The 20745-nt window shown below is 42.0% G+C and overlaps 1 protein-coding gene across 1 annotated transcript in view; it reads left to right on the forward strand.

Moving 5' to 3' along the window:
* Window positions 1-5822: 5822 nt before the first annotated feature.
* The window catches only part of nectin1 (nectin cell adhesion molecule 1), a 73216-nt gene continuing 58293 nt past the window's right edge, over window positions 5823-20745 (forward strand). Inside the window, exon 1 of the mRNA XM_022761498.1 lies at window positions 5823-6616. Coding sequence (XP_022617219.1) covers window positions 6565-6616 — 52 coding nt within the window. The 5' untranslated portion in view covers window positions 5823-6564. The remainder of the gene's footprint in view (window positions 6617-20745) is intronic.

Below are 20745 nucleotides of genomic sequence, written 5' to 3' on the forward strand. Positions count from 1 at the left end.
TCACAACACTTTCTGCACAGTTTCAGGACCACAAAAATCTGAACTGATCAGTACAGTTTTGAACATGAGAAAATATAAAGACTAGGGAATATTATGGGGTTAATTTGAACTTGAGAAATGGGACAGGTCAGATTCTGTTAAGAAAACCAGTAACTAACAGTTGGATTTTAGATACTAAAGATGAAATCATAAATTCACAAACTCAACTAGCAAATAACATTTCAATTTCCACTTTATTTTGTGAGTGTGGTAGTGTGTCGAGATCTCTTGTTGAGCCAGTGAAAAACCTCTTTTCTGTCAGCTCAGCTTTCTGCCACACTAACTCATTCTTTGTTTATTAGCACATAAGCTACGGCCAATGCTCGCTCATTAGTAGCAGCTAGTTAGCAGACACAGGTCAATTGTATCCCTGCAGATATAACAGTGCCAATTTAGTATACTGTGAAGAGCTATTCACTCACTTGCCAGCTACCTAGTTTGCTCATCTACTGTTGTCAGTGAGTACCAGGATGTTACTTTAGCTGCTTTATTACAGATTGATTTCCTCTTTAAGTTGGGAACAGTGGCATTTTCCTCAACGTTCCCTGAAGAGGGAAAAAAAAAAAAAAAAAGTCTTTCTCGCACGTTCACGTACACATACAACGGCTACACACATTCGCCCACATGCGCAGGTACATCATCTTTCCTTGTCTTGTAACTGAAGCACATCAGGATTCATAAATAAAAGACTGAATAACTGCGCAGTGCACACAATTTGAAATGCTGTGGGCTACTGTGCGTCATCTGTATTTTTTTGGTTAGCCATCATTTTTGTGTTTCAGCCTGGTTTTAAAATGAAACAAAAACAGCCCTGAATTATAGAAGCATATTGCATTTGGCTTGACAAAGAAAAATCACCAGGTTTTGTCGCAGTAACAAGGTCTTTTGTTATGATTAGGAGATATGTTCTTCTTTTATTACAAAATATGCTTCCATTCTAATGAAAAATGACTGGGTAATAACGTGTGTTTTTCTCATTATTAAGCATCTATTTTGATCCTTACAACCCTGTCTTGCCCTATAAAACTTATAAGTGCACATGTTTCTGCCTCAGCTTCAACAGCATCATTCATTTGAATCTACCAGTTCACTAATAACTGGGACATGCTACAAGTAATCACTTTTGTTAAAGACTTAAATACAGTGAAGTGATGAGTTTTAAGCTAAAGTTTGCATTGGTTGATTTATATTAGACCCTGGAGGCCTTTAAAAAGTAAGAGCTAATACAGAACATTTAATAAATGTGTATTCCTGTAAGGGATTCTAGAGAGAAATAGTAGTCCGATAAGTGTGTATATGTAGTTTTTCTACCATGTTGAACACAATTTACTGGCTTGTATTATACTTATCAAGAATTCATTTGGGATACCACAGATACCTTTTATAAAGGTGTTAAATAGTATCAGCTTCACTGTTTAATATCATTTTCAAGCTGCTAGTAAACACACAGGGCTGTTAGAGGCTATATTTACCTCAGTTCAGTTCACAACAACACTATTTACTCTGTGAGGGACTGTAAGAGGGATTCAGTTAAATATGCAAGTGACATTAAACAGAACATATAGAATATAATGAACATGAGGGGTAGCAGATCCAGATGTTTCCATTTGCATATCTGTGCTATTGAAGTGCAGAACGTGGGCCGAGGTCAGGTCTCAAATGCATATATGTATATTTAAAATGCCTTACTAATGTCCATTGTTAGAAACCTCATAAACCATCTTACTTAAAGTTTTATCGTTGGTCACAGAGGTATTTTCCCTTCAATTTGTCCAACACTGGGCTACTGAAGGGCAAGGTTGAATGGCTTGTCATCATTTTTGTTTTTTTCCTGATCCATTTCCAGGACACCACTGACAGTAAAACTCTTTCGGACCTCCTCTTTTCTTCTTCCAGTGATTTTGGAGAACGTGCTGAGAGCCAATTTCTGTCCCTTTGATTGATATTTGAAGAAAAAGATGATAAACTGTCTGTAAACAGTGTAAAAGGTTGATAAGACCTTTCTGTTCCCTCTGACGGAGATTAGCTGCCTCTTACAGCGCAGTGTTGGCTTTTCTCTTCTCTGCTGTGTTGGTTGTTTGTGTTTTTGGGAACATGGAGCACATCACCAAAGATTATGGTATGTCCACTATGAATTATGTCTCCTGCCTTGAGATTACAGTACTTACATCTACGAATTATCAACAGTCGTGTGTGCCCCTATTTTTCAGCTGTTGGGAGATTTAGCAACATGTTGTAACCAGAAAATTGAATCAGGAAATCATTCATCTATAAGGCCTCTACAGCCGTCTCTATGGAGAATGCTGAATTGAAGACATTGTCTGTCTGCTAAAACAATTACCAGCCACTGTATCAAGTCATTAAGTTAAATGGCCAGTAATTTGTTTGGTACAATGTAATTGCACTGTATTAAATGCTGAACAACAGCCTTGTTGGTATGTTTGTTTGTTGTTTCCAGATGTTGGATGCTGAACTCAGTGTGATGTCTGCTTCTTGTCTGAGGAAGGCAGGTTTTGGTAACATACAGTATAATGTAAGATTTCCATATGTTGAGACGTTGTTAAATTTAATTGTAAAATTGTCGATCTGTTTTCGTTCTGAGGAAACTGCAGACAACTGTAGACGTTTTTTTTTTTTTTTTTATAGGACACAGATTTCTCTATCAAATGTTTTTCAGGCCAGGGAAACTAACAGTTTTGGATGAAAAGACTTGTCTGCTCTCCAGGGAGACAGACTTGGGTCAGGCCCAATGCAGATTTCATGCTATTCTGGACGGATGAAAACCTGGATTCTGTTTCGCTCATCAGCACTTTGCCAAAGTTCTTCCATAATTCTTGTGCGCACAATTGCAAGTTTGTGACAGTTTACATGAGATCACCAGTACGACAAATGTCGTGCAGTGTAAATCAGTGTTTGCATCACCAGCCGAGGTAATTATAGAATTTGGGTGTGTCAGAGTTATTGATACATGACATAATGTAAGTGAATTAGGTCGTTTCTACGTAGCTTACAGTTAAAGAATTGGCCTATTGAGCTTAATGGGGTTGTAATGAATTTGATTTTCCCTTCATTTGTTTTTTAAAGTTTTTTTTTTGGGGGGGGGGGGGGCTTTTTATGCCTTCATTAGATAGCACAGTAGAGAGAGACAGGAAATGGGGAGGCAGAGAGAGGGGGAATGACATGCAGTAAAGGGCCGTCCGATGCGGGATTCGAACCGGGGCTGACTGCAGCGAGGACTGTAGCCTCTACATATAGGGCGCCTGCTCAACCCACTTCGCCACTTGACGCCCTTTTTCATTTGTTTTTCATGAAATTGTGAATAAGAAGCTTTAAAGAGGAAGTGTGTGAGCCTGGAGGTCATTTCTAAAACATGAGAGAAAATCCACACAATGAAATAAGATCACAATAAACAATAAAGGGAAATGTTTTTAAATGAAAATTATATATTTTTTACAGATAATTGGGTGTTTGAAAATTTTTTAACATATTACATATTTTTGCATTTGAGGTGGAAGGGTATCGTCTAAATGTAACGTTAGAGCATCTACCTTCTAGCAAGTATCTTCAACTGAAATAATCAGGCACCGATATATCACTGCCTTTATATTTCGAAATGAATCCTGCACTAAAACTGTCATCAGCAAAATATCAATTACTTTCTCTCCGCAGTGAAATGCATCATCATAGTTTATTTGACACTGATATATTAATCAGAAAACCCTTCATCAGATACATTTATTGGGCCTACCCTATAATTTAGCCATCACTACTTTTTTCTTATGCATCTCCAAATATTCATTATGCAGGACAGTTCCTAAATCTCCACAGCAGCTCAGGCCTCGCCTTGAGCTCTGGCACAAGCTGCAGTTCAGAACGAGTGTATCAAATTTCATCAGCTCGCCTGTAAATCAATCACAACCTCAGCCGCTCGATGAACGGGGCATCGGAGTTAATGCTCCGAAGTCAAAGGGGCAAATTCAGAGTTTTCTAGCTATTATCTAGCACGGGAAGTTTGGCCGAGCATGGGCGCTTTTTGTCGGTAAGGTAAGATTTGGACTCGAGCTGCCCAGTGCAACCACGGCTGATTAATGAACACCACTCGCAGTTTGTATTTGACAAAATAAAATGTCAAGGCTTGAGTTTATCTGTGTGCACCAAGGACAAATGCAGAAGTCCGCTTTTACTGTGTTTAACAGGGTTGTAGGTTTGTTTATTAACCGCTCATCCTTCACTTGGAAAGGAAATTGTATGTTGCATGTGGGTTTCCATTTTATACAGCATGATTTATGTTGCAGTGCACCAAACACTACACTGACCCTAATAACCAATTGGCCCAGTTCTCGTTTGTCATGCCAGGTAATTTCTCTTGCTGTTCGGCAGATAATTCTTTGCTGCTGATAGTAAATCATGATTTTGGCTCCATGCAAACCAACAAACTCCAAACAACACAATCGACTGCAACATCAAGCATGCAGGGCCAGGTCTGTTGTAAGCATCTGAAGAACTACTGTCCACAAGAGGGAAGTGTTATCACATTCATCCGCCCATTCATTTACAGGCGGCACCATCAAATGCCTGATCCTGTGTGTCCTGTGCTTCTAGAGAAGAGGATGAGCTGGTGGGGGAGTGAAGAGGAACGAAAGAAAGAGATGGGGGGGTTGTGTAGTGGTTAGTCAGCTCTCACAGCTGGCTTATGAGGTAAAATAGACTCCCCCCTCCCATGTACACACACACACACACACACACACTCACTCATACATTGTTGTAGATGTAAGGAAAATGTTTTATTTGAGTGAGTCATTTTGCCTTTAATATTAACACAAGAACTCTTCCTTCAGTGTCACTTCTCATGTTTTTAAATCACAAACCCTTACCTCACTATGAGAGTATTGGAGGATGACTATCTGGATCACATTTAAGCTTTCACAGCCCCACCCTGATTTATTTGTCAGATTTGTGGTTCACATGAGGTCTGGGGTGCCGCAAGGGTCATTGAGGGGATCCCTGATGAAAAATACTTTCTCACTTATTCAACTAATTTGAAGTTAATGATGTAATAATTGATAATTGCATCTCTTTTTTTATGGGTTTGGCTGCCAGTAAGATTGTTGTGTGATTTTAGGACCCTGGATAATAATTGAATTCATTTTGAGTATTTACATGAGGGAGAAAACTTGTTATAAAAAAAAATAATCATTTAAAATATATATTGTCCTTAATTTACCTGACAACTACGTCACCACAGTAAAGGTTATGATTCTCATTTCCCTTTTTGTCGTTAAACAGAAAAGGACTTTCCAAAGGTTTCGGTGGCTCTGAGGATTCAAGGGGGAATTTCAACATACGAGCCGCGTTCCCCATTGCGTTGATTCACTCAAGCATGACTGTGCACGTCGTGTTTCTGTCGTCTTCCCACATCCCCACCCTGCCTCATCGACGGATCTATCTCTATCCTCCTGAAACTGTTTTTCCTCTGCGCACAGTTTTATCAGCTGCTGCTCCAAACGTGTCGTGTCAAAGACCCTTGACGTGCTGTAAAAGTTTGTGAGTCACTTCCTCACTTCCCAGGAGGCTACCAGGCTGTTGTACTGTAGTCTTTCCAGGCGATGCTTTTGCATTTTGCAGGACAATCCAGGCTCCTCCCTCTCACAACGTCACCCGATCCCGATCTCTCCCAAAGCGTCAGCGATAGTCAGCAACACACTGTGGTGGCAGATCAGCGGGGCGGTGCGCATAGCGGGGTAAAGCTACACAGTATTGCATCCAAAAAAAAAAAAAAAGAGCTAAAAAAAAAAAAGAGTGGGGGGGGGCGCATCCCACCATTTCCAGAGTTACAACAACTTCACCGTCCTGGTGTTCTGATCTGTCCGGCTGACCGTGGCTGCATACAGGGAAAACCGGGAACTGAGGGAACTAAAACAGGGACGGTGCCAGCAGATTAGGTGTTGTGTCAGTTTTGCGGACGGAAGAAAAAGGCGACATTTCCCCGGAGGAACTCTCCAAGTGTTGGAAACTTCCCAGCGCAGCATCGATCGAAGACCTCCCGCCCACTTTACCTCTGATCCACAATAGGCTACTGGAAGGGGGAGAGAGAGAGAGTTCTGCAGCCGCTGCGGTGGATGGAGCAACAAAGGCTAGATGGTTAAACGAGAAGAGCTGCTTTGACAAGAACCCAACTCTCCTTTCTCTCCTCGCCCGCTGTTTCCTAAAAGACTCCCATCACCTAAACGGCAGCTCTGCAGCCGCTTGGATCTCATTTTGGGGACCCGGCCAGGTTCTACTTAGGGCAAACTCTCCGCCAGCCAGGGAGTCGCTGCAGACGTGAAATTGATGCTTTGGTACGGCGAGGCGCACCACCGATCCTCTAGTTTTGCGAAAGTGTGCTACTGCTCATTGAGAGAGGTAGACTAGTTGGGGGGCCGAAGTGGGATTTGCAGAAGTTGCATGCGTGGTCTTTGTCGTCTCGAGTGAGCCCTATCCATCCACTCTCGGGCTTCCAGAGAAGATCCGGATAGTTGAGGTGCCATGGCGATGTGTGTGGGGATATGGATACTCCTGTTGGCGCTGCACATCCAAGGTAAGCCGCAGAAATAGACTTCAGCAGGGAGATACATATCTGCCTTATTTTATCATCACCCCCTGGCTCTCTCTGTGTGTCTCTCTCTCTCTCTATGTGTGTGTGTGTGTGCGCGCGTGTGTATGTGTGTTTGTGTTGCATGATGTTTTGCAATGCCACACACTTGATTAATGCATGAATGGGTGGATCGATGTAATTGCCTGCTTTGCCTTTTGCAACAAGACGTGCAAATGAGTGCGAGAAAATTGGAAAGTGTTTCCTGCCCTAGAATCCAACCCAATCTAAACGGCTGCAGAATACTTATTTGGCTGCAAAAATAATGAACTTACCCCAGCAGCAGGCAGATGGCGATATGTGCGAACCGTGCAGGCCAGCACTCTCCAAGTTCTCCAATACCTCATTGTAATGGCAACTCGGGGCCACAGCGTGCTCTTGAATGATAATTGAAACCTGTGGCCTGTTATCCTCAGCTCTCCTGTCTGTTAAATATGGCCTAATAAATAATGACTATATGAGCACTTATTAAAAGAGCTCTCTCCTTTTTGTTACACTATGAATGGAAACCACAGGCCTCTGCTGTTTCATGTTCAATCATATTTAATATTTTGTGAGGAAGGATGACACAGGATATGGTGACATTTGTATTTCAAGGATTTGTCTCAACTCTTACTTTGAGAAATTGTCCTGAATTCATAATAGAGTTTAGAAGTCAGATCACCTGTGTGTGTGTGTGTGTGTGTGTGTGTGTGTGTGTGTGTGTGTGTGTGTGTGTGTGTGTGTGCGCGCGTGTGTGTGTGCGCTTTGGGTGGAGGATGAAGTGTTGAAACTGGTAGTTGATAATTGGAGTGATAATTTGACATTAATCACCCTGATATCAAAGCTTCCCAAAGAGGACCTAAGTGTTTAAAGGCATGCTTAATAAGTGTATTTGACTGGTATCGGAAGGGGCATCTTTATTCTGGTTATATTGACAACCTTCTAATTGGAAAACAAAACAAGCCAATAACTAAACAGCATGTATATACACGCCTGTGCGTGTTTGTGAGAGGGGGTCTTTGAGGCTTAGCTGAAAGTTTACTGGTTTGTTTACATCTTGGACGACTGGTAAACTCCGTCTGGCGCCCCTATTTTAAGTGAGGAATGGAAGAGGGTCAAGTGTGGTCAAGAAATGTCAGATCATGTTTTGAAAGGCACTGATATTCTCGATTTCTCTGACAGACTGCAGAATGTACATGTTTTAGTTAACTCGCTTTGGTGATCCTTAAATCTAAGTGTAATTAATCTAAAAAAGCCTTTTCTAGTCGGATATTTAGTCACATCTGGGCTTTTCTTTTTTCACCTGCTTTGAGCTCGGAAACAACTAAGATGTTGACCTTGTTCGCAGCGAGGCTCCTTATGGCGTCATGTGTTTAACACTGATTGAATACTTTGATCAAAAGCCCTGTCTGATTTACATTGAGATGATCCCTTTGCTTGTGGAGAAGATCAGGATTAACTGGTTCCCTTGGAATTCATGGAGGAAATCTTTTGAAGCTGTTCAATCAAGGGAGTGGAAAATGTCTCAAAAATTGCACTTAAAGGCTCCTGGAAAATGTCTTATTTGAGTAAAGCAGGAGGTGTTTTCTAAGCCTAATTAGCCTTGGTACAAATACACTTCACTGTTTTTTTTTTTTTTTTTCATTGCTGCGGTTTATTCAAAACCAAAAAGGCTCCATAATTCACTCTTTCAGACATCATCGTGAAGGGAAGGGCCTGGAAAATTTTTATTTCAGCAGTTGTTTGGAAGCATTTCTTTTGACATGCAAAAACAAGAATTTGGTCTTTCACCCTGAGGTTAAAGGGTGCAGCCATAAATGCCCACTGTCTTTGATGGTCTAATTGATATACAACATGTTCCAGACTCTTCCCTCATTACCCAAGCACAAACAAGTGAGGATGGCCCTAACAAATGCAAGTAGCAGCAAACCCTGCTGCAGTTATCCATCAGGGAAAACCATTTGTTCCTGTCATGGTAATAACCATTTGTAGAAAACACAAGAGTGCCAAATTCATAAACAGAAAATATTCCAAGCTGCTCGCCAAATAGATTATCAAATAAAAGGAACATTGAGAATAATGGATCAGTGAATAATAACAGCAGCTCTGTTCCCACTTTCTTATATTAGCACCCGGTCTCTCCAGTATTCCAGGCTGATATTTAATTGAGTGTGAATTGAGTTAGCAACCAGGTGGTTGTTTATGGCTTGGCTCCATCATCGGGTCCTGGTGCTGTACCAGCCCATATAGATATCACTCTCAGCGGTGGGATAAGGAGATTTTCCAGCTCTAATTCTTCATTTTAGCTGGATTAAACATTTGGGAAATGAATGCTGAATGGTGGACGAGCATCAACTTTGAATGTACTATTAATTCAGGCTTGGAAATTGTGTAGCTTTGAATAATACTCTTTGTAATAACTTGGCACCATGCAAGCTAAAATCACTCTACTGGAGACCCCTGTTGTTCAGTACTGTCAGTCATTTCATGCAGTCTCTCACATCACATGAGCTTCTCTTGAATGTTCAGTAGTATGTCTCTTGAGTAATATCACAACACTGCTGCATTATTTTGTTTTCCACTGTCTGTCAAGTATGTTGATTTGCTGTTTTGATTCTCACGTGACGTCTCCTGAGAGATGTGCAAACCATGGGGGGACGCTTCCTGTTTCATTTTTGATGGACAGTTTCATTGTTTCAACCGTTTAGGGTTAATTGCACAGCTAACTGTCTGATTTCTATGCACAAGCTTGTCACTGAAGCCCGACACACGACAGTTCATTTTGACTCAAGACATACGGTCACATGCTGGGCTGCTGCAGTGTGTATTTGTTTTTCAGACTCATCTGAGAAAAATTGAAGTCGGCCTTTTGTGTATGAAATGTCACACACTTCAGTTGGATTGACTGATTGACTGAACAGTCAGGGGGTCTGAGGACAATTGCATACATGCTCATAAATAGTGTTGAAATAGATGTGTGATGTTGAGCAGTGAAACAGGCAGGAAAATGTCTCCTCTGACGGGTCATGGAAGGAAAACTGCTGCCACTTTGGAACACTGTAATTAGCATTTTGACTTTTCTCATTTGTTCTGTCTTTTGAAGAAAACTATAATTGCCAGTCCGAGGAGTTTTGTATTTCATTTGGATGACAGCTGTGATATAGTGAAATGGAGAGAGTCGCTATGGGATTGTTGGGCCTTTATGGCTAGAGTGTGAATGCAAATTGCTCTGATCCCCATTCCTTTGGGGAGTCTCCCTTTGGTCCCTGCTGAGGTGATGGATGGGAGAGAGAGCTCCGAGTCCTGGGAGACTAGCTTGAGGAGAGCTGACAGGAGATTAAGCTTCGCTTTTGCCATAGGAACTAATGGAGGCACTTGGCCACTCAAACTTCATCTCTTTGAGCATTTTTAGCTCATTGTGGTTCTGCTGTCAGCTCTTTAGCAAATCCTTCTCCAAACCCTGTGTGAAACGTCTCTGTGAAGCGTAGTTTCTGTTGTCTGCTATGATTCTGGAAATGGATCGGCCCTTCATTAATTTCAGGAGCGGCTCTCAAACAAGTGATTTTTCTTGTCATTGGCAAATATTTAAATTAGCTAATTTTTGTTCCATACACCACAGCAGTTGATCCAAGAGGCACATTCTCAGTTTTCTTTGTAAGTTCCTGATGTACATTTCCAGAGACTGGCCTCTGCATAAAGGCTGCATATCGTATAATAACTGAATAAAACATGACTGTACGCACTGAACCTAAATAATGGAATGGTTATGACAAAATGGAGTGTTCTCTGCGTGCAGAAGACTGCACAAATACTATTAAAAACTGAACGAATGTTGAATTAAGTTCACTTTTCCCATTGTCTGCAGTTTCAAATGCAGGATTGTGGTCATGATAAGGAATGAATGAATGTTTCAAGGCCTTGAGTGAGGAGCTTACAGCTCTTCTTCATGTCTCCGTGATGATGAAATTGTTTGGATCTGATCCCCCCGTCACTGAATGAAGCTATTTTAGGGGTTAGGGAAGTTTAGTCAAATATCAAACAAGTAATGTTTGTCCCAGACGCCGGCTGTCTAAGGTTACCAGATAGCTTGTTTTGTCAGAACATGCACTTCAGTAACACATAGTGTTTTCATTTGCTTGTATTTTCTTGTGTAGTGTGTGTTAGGTGTCCCCTCCTGCTCCTTTGCCTTCTTCACACCAGACAGATACCATGTTGGATCAGGATGGAGAACACGTTTATCAGCAGGCTGCAGCTGCAATTCTATGCTTTAAATCCTTGAAATTCTTCTCTGTTTCAACTCAAATCGCACAATCAGCAAAGTAAGGAAAAAGGAAATCAATAAAGGGGATCAAATCTCGCCCTGAGTGTTTCTGATTTGGCATTAATCTGTCAAGTCTTGTTCTTTCTATTTAGCCAATCCTTGTCAAGGGATTAAATGGTTAAATTCCTGCTCCGCTCTTGAGAATGAGAATGGCATTGACTGACTACACTTGTTCCATATTTTCCTTGGCGTTTGTCAGATAGCTGTTCCAGCATCTGAGGATCGGCTTATTATGGTTCCTGGGTTGATGTAAATCTTCTCTGAAGAAAAAGTAAATAATCTCTCATGTTGGAGGGATTTTAACAGTCTGCACTGTTTTCATGTGACACTGTCTTGGCTCACCAATAGCTTGTAGAGTTTCTTTGCTCTATTTCCCCCTCAGTGGTCAGTTACTATAGTTACTACCTGTAATCAGTCATTTCAGTTAACAGAAATCATATTCATGTATTTACAGGAACTGCTTCAATTTCTGTGTTTTTCCGAGATGCTGTGTGAAGAGGGAACGCAGCCTCTTAATGCATCTTTTTAATGTTTCTTATGCAGTCATCGTTTCTTTTCTAGTCCAGCAAAAAAAGAAAGCAAATGAGAATACTATTCTTTGCCCATTGTGTCTGGGTTTACAACTGGGGCATTTAGTCACAGGCTGATCTGGGATTGAGAGAGTGGATAATTCCTGGTCTTCCCACTAAGGCTGTATGCCTTAAAAAAAAAAAAAAAAAAAAAAAGATAAAGCAGATCTGATGAGTGCAGCTCCCCCCCCACCCCCCACCTGTGTGACTGCCTGATCATGTCAGTTTACAACAGGCAGCTGTGCCGATGTGCCTCCATTAAGGAGAAAAGAAGTCCTGATAACCAGTCAGTGAACGACCTGCTGAGTCTGGGGATGAAGGGGAAAATGGATCCTGTAATGTGAAAAGTGGAAAGTCTGTCGTGGTAGTAGAGTTTTGACCTGATACCTGTGCCGCAGCAAACCCATCTAGCAGTGTCGCTGAGATGTACGGTGAATTTTACCCGACTGACTTTAACTTTAAGGTTTAGTCACATTACACGCTGTGTGCTCGTCTCAGTCAGCTCTGTACTTCTGTTTTTTTATTCGCGGTTCTAGTTTCTCGGACTGTGATTCATTTTAAGACGTGATGGACTAGTTGATGCTGTGTTACCATGTTTGACTCAGTCGAACTGTGCACTGACTTGTGCAGTCTGTTGATGAGAGCTGGCCTGCAGCTCTGCCTCTCACTGCCTGGGGTCAGACCGATGTATCAGCTGGCATATATACTGGGCAAGTGTAGGCCTTAAATTAAATATATGATAGGAGTTTTCCCCTGACTACCATATCATTTTGATGTTGTCCTTTGCCACTGTTAAATAATTCTGCTGTTAATGAGTATCATTTCATTCTTTAATAATGGTAATAAGTATAATACATTTTTCAAAGCCAATAATGTGTCTTTCTTCTTCCTGCTTTGAGAATTTGAAAGAGCCGTTTTATTCTTAATTTCATTTTAGATTTCTTGTGTTTTTGACACTAACTTCTAACTCAGTGCCTTTTCCATCCAGCAAAGAGCAGATTTTTCTAAATTTGTGACCTCAAAAGGGTCAAAAGATATAAGACACTGAATATTAGCACAAAGTGTCTCCTGACTTCTGACTAAAAACATCTGCACCGCCTTCAAAAACCATATCTGTCAATCCCATTACAAGCCTTCCAGCTCACCCACTGCACATGCCATCCACTGATAAATACCCTCCAGGGTTGAAGCTGAAATGGAATATAAGCTTGCAGAACACATTCGAATGAAAATATCGAACATTTCTAAAAAATTTAGCAGCTGCTTCAATCCTTCGTTACGGAAATGTTCAGAATCAAAGTAGCATCGAAATCTCAGTCATTGTGACACAGCACGTGGGCTTTTTCGCATGGCTCAGAGCCGATCTCCTGCCAGAACTTCACATTTTTCTCTTTTATTTTCTACAAACTTGGGTGCACCCCCCCACCCCACCCCACCCCTCCTCGCCACCTCTATCTCTTCCTCTCCCCTTTCCTCGCTCTGCCTTTGAGGATGGTTGCGTGCTGAGAGTCGGCTTGGTTAGCACTTGATACAAAAGGGGGTTTGTTTCATGAAATGTTTCCCTTTTTAATGAGTGATGGTGTTCACTCATTTAATATTCCGCACTGATATCTCTCCGGGAGCTGACTGTGCTTCAAAGCAACAGCACGGTTGTAAATGGGAGTGGGTGAAGGCGGGGTGGGGTGGGGGGCAGCAGCAGCAGCGGTAGTGGTGGTGGTATGAGGGAGGGGGGAGGGGGGGCTGCTTAGAAAACACAAACACAGGTTTATTTATTCTCCCTGACATATAGCTAAGCTCCCAGTGTGCTGCAGCTTGGTGCAAAGCTCCTTAGTGCCCTCGTCCTGCGCAGACAGACTAGCAAAATATGACTGATAACAGGTCAGCTCTGTGTCTGTCACATTTCTCTGTGTGCGTCTTTCGTTTGTGTTTGCACCGTTTCCCCGCTGTGATCGACTTAAAAGATAATTGCTTGGTTCAAAAGGACTTCAGTTGCTTATATGTGAGCATTTCTCAAAATCTTTCAGCCATTTTTTCTTCACTCCACCTGTGCTGCGGCTGACACCATCGTTTCCCAGTGCTTGTCATTACAGTGAGATTGAGGTCAACCCACACGAGTGGTGGAAATTCTTTTTTTTTTTGCCTGTTTTTTTTTTTTTTTTTGTGCACATGGTTCAACTTTGCATGTGAGAGATGAAGATGAACACAGAGATGGCCTGCAGTTTGGCATTGATCCTTCCATTTTGTTAGTAGGGTCTATGCCAAAGCAACTAATGTAGTCTGCTATCGATTCCCCAGTTTCAAGCCTGGCTGAATTTCACTTCGATGTTGCATTGTTTTCAGAAAGTCAGGTGTGCCAAATGGCCTCCGCCTCCTTCCTGTATGTCCTCTCTTTTTAAACGGCATTGCAGTGCATGTGGTTATCAGTAGATTTTGTATTGAGATGTGTGGGTGGAAAAAAGAGGTGGGTGGGTGGGTGAGTGAGCAATCTAACCACCAGCCCTACCTCAGAGCAGAGAAAGAGGTTCTGTTTATCCCTTTATCTCGAGCTGTAACAGACTGAGTTTGTGTTAGCGCTGCACCCATTTACACTATTGACTTGTATGCATAAAAGCAAAGCTGCAGGGTATGGCTGTGCTGTGCTTAAACTACAGTGGGGTCCAAAAGTCTGACCACTTCCCCATTCACACTGTGTACATCAATTTACTCTTCTAAAGCAGCACACTAAATAATAAATACAACACATCATATGCCAGTAAGAGGAAGAGTACAAGGGGAGCACACCTATCGTGTTCTTTTCATACCTTACATTTTAAGGAGCAGCTTATACAAACATGAACCTTGGAAACTCATACTCATGAATAGAAGATGTGTACATACAGTATCCCCCCACATCTGTCTCCATCATAGGGCTGCTGCAGTATCACTAATGCACTTTGTTAGGGACTGATGGCCTTGTAAGCAGGTCTTCCTGCTCCTGCACCTGTCCGCCACCATCCTTTGTATCTTCGAGAGCCTAACCAATATGTGGTTGAGGTCGATTTAGGTTTGAAAATATATAATGAGTTTCTTTAATGACATATCTGTGGATATTTGTTGCATTTTTAAAAAAAAAATTGCTAAAAAATACGCCTTAGGCAGGATATTTTAATGATGAATACACTTTATTATCAAAGATGACAGCAAATATAAATTAATAGTGGATTCTGAACATTAAAAAACGAAAAATTAAGTTAAACATGAAGGTCAAATTGAAGTAAAAACGCAGCACATAAAACAGTTGTTGCTGCAGTATATGGCACTGCATTTTCCTTTTGCCTCTCTGTCAACATATGGTGACACCAGTATTATGGTGATATTCAGGCTCTGCTCTCTTCTACAGATTGTGTTCATTTGCAGTTGTTTTACATTTACCTGCTTTATTGTTTTTGGAGAGAAGTGTAATGCCACCTGTTGAGTGTTGTTCTTTAAAGTGTCAGACACAATGATCACATTTCCAGATGTTCACTGATATTTTTCAGTACGATCATCCTGTTATAGCAGCACATGGCAACTGAAATGCAGGATATATATGAAAAAAGACTGTCATGGAAACTAAAGTAGGACTAAAAGTAAGATTGAGCTGTAGTTCATTTTGGGAAAAAAAAAAAAAAAAACTTTGGTTGTGGTAATGGAATAATCCAGGTCATAGTTGTCCTCGATTTGACTACTATTCAGCATTGACATTTTGTCTGGGTTACTTTCTACTATTTCCCCTGAAGGTAATAATTTCTAATGCAGAATAGTTGCATATGAAATGCCTGATTTACCCCCCACCTACCTCTCTTCTCGTCCTCCTCCTCACTTCTTCTTGCCTCTTCCAGCTGAATAACTTTGCCAGGGGTTTCCACATGGGAGCTTCCACTCTGGCAGCACACGTCTTGCTTGGCTACGGGTCTGCGAGTGGAATTAACCAGTCAGGAATCTGGAGAGGGCTTTGATAACAGTAAAGGAGTCACGCAGGGCCATTTTGTAGTTCACAGCAATTGTCAGCCGAGCAACGAAGATGCCAAATGTCACGTCAGGCCAGAGAAACAGAAGGTTGGGGGGAGGGGGGGGTCAAGGGTTCCTCTTCACTCCCACCCACATGTAGAATATATGTGTTACAACATTTATATGATGATAAGTTATGCAGATATAAATGGCCACAAGAACACCCACTCGCTGACCCTGCACCCACATAGTTCATAGTCTCGCAGATGAAGAGTGAGAGTGGAAAGTGCATTTTTTCCTGCCTTTATTGATGTGTGTGTGTTGAGTTTCTTCTCCCACTTTAACCGTATGTTCTGTTCACATGCAGCACGAGCATCGTCAGTGTTTATTTGAGATGGATGCAGGGACTTGTAGTTGTTCCTGGCACCGTTGTCAGCATTATCAAAATGAAAGTAGGAACTAAAGAGCAACAAATGTTGGAATGAGAAACTTGATATAGACGCTGCTTAATACCGCAGCAAAACTATTAAAATACTTTCCCTCTTACAGCCTTGCAGACTCATACCCTTCAGGATGCCAAGTTTTAAATTGGTCTGCAGAATGGGTTTAAGGGTTGTACCTTTCTTCCTAAATAGTGAGAAAAAAAATTGCAAGGGAAAATAACAGCCTAAATGTAAAGAGGAAACAGGGAAATAAAGATTTACATGTAGACCCTGCGGGGGAGGGGAGTTTGCAGAAGGTCACGCTGCTTGTGAATGAGGAAATGTTCCAAGGGTGATTCCACTTTGCCTTGAAATGGTGTTCTTGGCTGAAGTTCTGTGTAGACACATTGGAGCTGCTCGCTGGAAGAAAAGACTTGTGCAAATAAAAGTTCATTCAATTTTTTCCAGCTCATTAGGCCTTTTTTCTATTTCTATGCGGGAAGCCAGTAGACCCCCCAAAACCAACTTACATTCTCCATTAAAGCTATCTTCAAACAAACGGGGCTGCCTGTTGCATAATTGTAAGAATATTATGACACATAAGACAGTAAATTAAATTAACAACTCCATAATGTGCTAAACATCATATTGTCTGCTAAATGAGTTTAATTAAAGCCTTTCTTAATTTGAGTAATGAGTGATTGAGATGCTCAATCAGATCTTTTTATAACAAGTGAGTCCAAGTCACGATGAAATGTTAGTCCCATGTTTCAGAAGACTGCTCAGTATGCGATGAAAGTCAGGAGATAAAACTGATTGGATTTGCCCCACATCGTCAAGGGTGTGTTTCATCCCTGCTGTTTTATGAAATTTTGCTTAAGCTGGGAAAAAAAGAGGCAATCCCTGCCAGAGTAAGTGGCGCTCCATTGGAAGTAATCCAAATAACATGGGGCTGATTCTGTATGGCGTTATATGGGGTTTAAAGGGTTAATCCTATTGATTGGGCGGTGGGATTTGCCCATGTAATTTGGTGGAAGTTTCTCTGAACTCTCACCGTTGGAGAGATTCGGGGTGTGTGAGATTCAGGGGCAGGTTTGTTATGCGCCGCACTTCCCCGGTCTCCCTAACCCCCTCTTTTCACTCTCACACTGCTGACGCTTTGTGACCGGCGTGGGGTGGGTGTTTGTTTTTACTGGGAAGACCCGGGAAAGGAGTGCACTGAGGCATGAAGACGCACACTTGTTTGTGTGTGTGTGTGTGTGTGTGTGTGTGTGTGTGTGTGTGTGTGTGTGTGTGTGTGTGGGTGGGTGTGTGGGTGTGTGGGTGTGTGTCTGTGCGCATCGCAGAGTGTGCAAATGCATACGTCTGTGCGCAGGCCCGAGGCAGAGGCAGCTTCACGTTGCCGGCCCTGCTCCCCCCCCCCTGATCCTGACCCACTTTCTTTTCCCTGCCCGTCGCTCCCTCTTTAATTGCCGCGCGGCACACTGAGGCCATCTGCTCGACTGAGGCCCGTCGCCATGGAGATGCTGGGAGGCTTTTCGGATTTGCTGTGGACTGACCAACAGGGAAATAGAGGTCAGGGAATGGGGGTAGGGTGTTGGACAGTCACAGGGGCACCAGAACTGTATCATCTGACAGTGCAGGAGTACACCTGTAAGATACATCTGAAACAGATGTTGACAGATTCTCCCAGTGGCTTTTTAAAAATATATGTTTTCAGGGAAAAAAAACCCCACAGATCTCCACAAAATATGATTTTCAGGTTCCCCCTTAACCTGAGGAGCACTGAACATTTTAATGCCTCAATTTAACCTGGGAATTACATGGATTTCATCTGACACCAATAGTGAACTATATCTCATACCAAACAGGAGAAATGAAAAAGTTTCATCATATGTTTTTGCATTTATATGAAAGTTTTTAATATTTCTCAAGTGTCCAGAGGGAAAAAAGTTTTCTGAATATTACAAATTACACATTTCATTTTTGCTATGAGGGCATTTTTAGACAAACGGCTATTTGTCTGTGTTCAGATTACTGTGCTGCTTCAGTCAGATGTGTATTTAGTGTCGTCTCATCTGCCTGCTCTGATCACATTGAGCTGTGTTCCTTTATCCTCATGAGTGTCTTTGTATATTTTGCTGCTCCTGCTTATTTCCTTTCCAATGACACGCCTCAGTGAGGAAGCAGTTGTGCTGTGTTTCCAATTAACACTCAGGCGTATTTCAGAGCTGTGGTCTGCACGACTAGGTCGCCCCTTTCTCCTCAGTCTGTCAGCTGCACTTGCATCAAGCCTGCCCTGCGTGTTGTTTAAACATTCAGATATTCCACGCCCGGTCCACAGGATCATTTGGCCAAATAGCTAAATGTGGCATTTTATTCCAGGAGAATGTTTTACTTAATGGCTCTGATGGAGTCTTGGTATTGACCTCTGGCACATGCACAGGGCAGAGCTTTGGGAGACACTCTTTATATTTACTCCACTTTTAAAGGTCAATATTGGTAGCTGTCATTTCTGAAGTGCCATTTATAGGTCAATACCTCATTAGTAATCTGGTGGAGTTTGGATCAAATGCAACTGCTGTCTTGTCTATGTGGCTGAGCTTGCAACCATTTCTACATTCCAGTTCAGAGAAAAGCCACAGGACACTGATACAGAACCTGACATGTTTGATATCATTTAGTTAAGAAATCTGGGTTTATTTTACTCCAGAGCTTTAACAAACAGTTATGTTCAATATGCTGTTTTTCTCACATGGTTTGATCTATAAAATGGAAAAAAAAAAAGGATAGAAAAATTTCCAGGGTGACATCTTGAAATTGCATGATTTGTTCAACCAACAGCTGAAAACCCAAAGGTTTTTACAATGATATGAACAAAGTAGCAAATCCTCACATTTGAGAAGGTGGAAGCAGAGCATGTTTGGTATTTTTTGCTTAATAAATGAGTTGAATGGTTAATAAATTACTTGTCAATTACATCTCAGTGTTCAACTATCTGGCACATTAATTCAGCAACCATGAAGTTTACATGGGTCTCCCGATGGTGCTGTTGCAGGCTAACGTAGCTCTTGTAGTTGTTTCTGTGACCAGGAATGTCATGGCAGACAGACTAAACCACGGCGGCAGGTGTACATCTCCTCCCATGAAATTCTACTACAATGTGGTGTCTGAGTTAAAGTGCTTAACAAGAGTCAGACCTCCTGCGTAGGCTGTCAGCAACCACCGACTTTGATGCCATCACTATCTGCATAGATGCCTCAGACATCTTATTTTGCTCCTCCATCACCCGCCAGTGACAGAGTAACACAGGAGGCTGTGACAGCGGAAAAGGTAGCTCTGTCAATTTAAACTCCAGCGAGCGCTTGATCTCTGAGCTGCCCAAATGTACAGTGAGAGCTGAAGTTAACAAGACAGTGTACCCAGTGCCTGTAATTGGACCAGGCCCTTTTCAGCAGTGTGAAAAGATAGAGAGGGCCGTCTGTCAGCCTGCTCTCCGGTCAAGGTCGTGGTGTCGAGCGCTGGATGTGTTGTATTTTCTACCATGCCCTTCGTCCTATCACAGCTTATCCAGCTGCAGCTGTGCAGAGGTGGGATGAGAACTGCTGTGCTCTGTGGGCAGCACACTAGATTATGTGCTTGGAGAGATTAATCAAATCGTATGATGTTACGCTATGAGTGAGTGACCAAGTAAAGTTTCATCCAGCCACTCTTGCCAACATGTGCCCCTTAAACTGGGTTGGATCTTGTTTTGTTTGTCCCTCCTGCCATTGTCTAAGGGGCAGCACATTTTTAGCTTGGCATGAACTGCTGCAGTGATGGGAAATAAACAGTCGTTCCAAAGGATTATGTCATGGTGGAGCACTGTGGATGGACCTAGTTAGCTGAAGTGATTTTCATAGTCCTTGTTGTGCCAAACTCCTGATTGCAGTCTGAATGGAGGCCACGCTAAAAGAGGACTCTTAATTACCCCTCTTTAAGTGCACATGCTGACTCGACAGTGGTGCCTTTTGATTTGTTTAACAAGCCTGCCCCCTCTCTCCTTATTTGAACTGAGCTTTATCACTACTTTTAGTATCATCCAACTCCAGACTCTCTTCTGCAGCCGTGTCCGTGGCTGTTTATGCTCAGAGGCCTACACTAAAAAAAAGAGTTTCATTCACTTTTTATGGACAGCAGTAGGGAAGAAAGGTTGTTCACTGTTCAACAGAATGCAATCCACTCCACCACTCAACAGAATATTTATTTATTTACCCTCTCGATGCCATTTTGGTCTGCGGAATCCCTGGAGAGGAAAATGCATTAAGCCACTCACTGTATTTACTTGTGTTGGATTGATGCTGATGTGTGAGGGCAGGCCAGAGGATGGAGGATGGGAAATTGATCATCGGTGAATGAGTGTCAGGGGAATCTTGACATCCACAACTGCTTTTCACGCTTTGAGCTCAGAGAATCCATCAAGCAGAAACTCGGTGCCATCGGAGAATACAACTACTTACCACATAGATTAAGACATTGCTGTTTGTTCAGGCATACACACTTCAGTGGTGTTCTTTATTTGATTGTATGGGATAATTGACTCGCTCTGCTTGTTTGTACCTTCTTGGTTATTATAACTCGCAGTAGAACCTAACATGGACACATAAGGGCAGTGAACCCCAGCGTATTTGTTGACGTGTTTCATCTTGCATATGAATAGTGACAACATGCTCATACAGTGTGAAAATAGGGCCATTTCCCAAGTTACGCTTGCACTAAAAGTATGTCTCTATCAAATAATTGGAAGGATTGCAGACTTACAAGTCCCTCTAG

Source organism: Seriola dumerili, unplaced genomic scaffold (genome assembly GCF_002260705.1).
Source record: "Seriola dumerili isolate Sdu_G_001 unplaced genomic scaffold, Sdu_1.0 BDQW01000413.1, whole genome shotgun sequence".
Classification (NCBI taxonomy): Eukaryota; Metazoa; Chordata; class Actinopteri; order Carangiformes; family Carangidae; genus Seriola; species Seriola dumerili.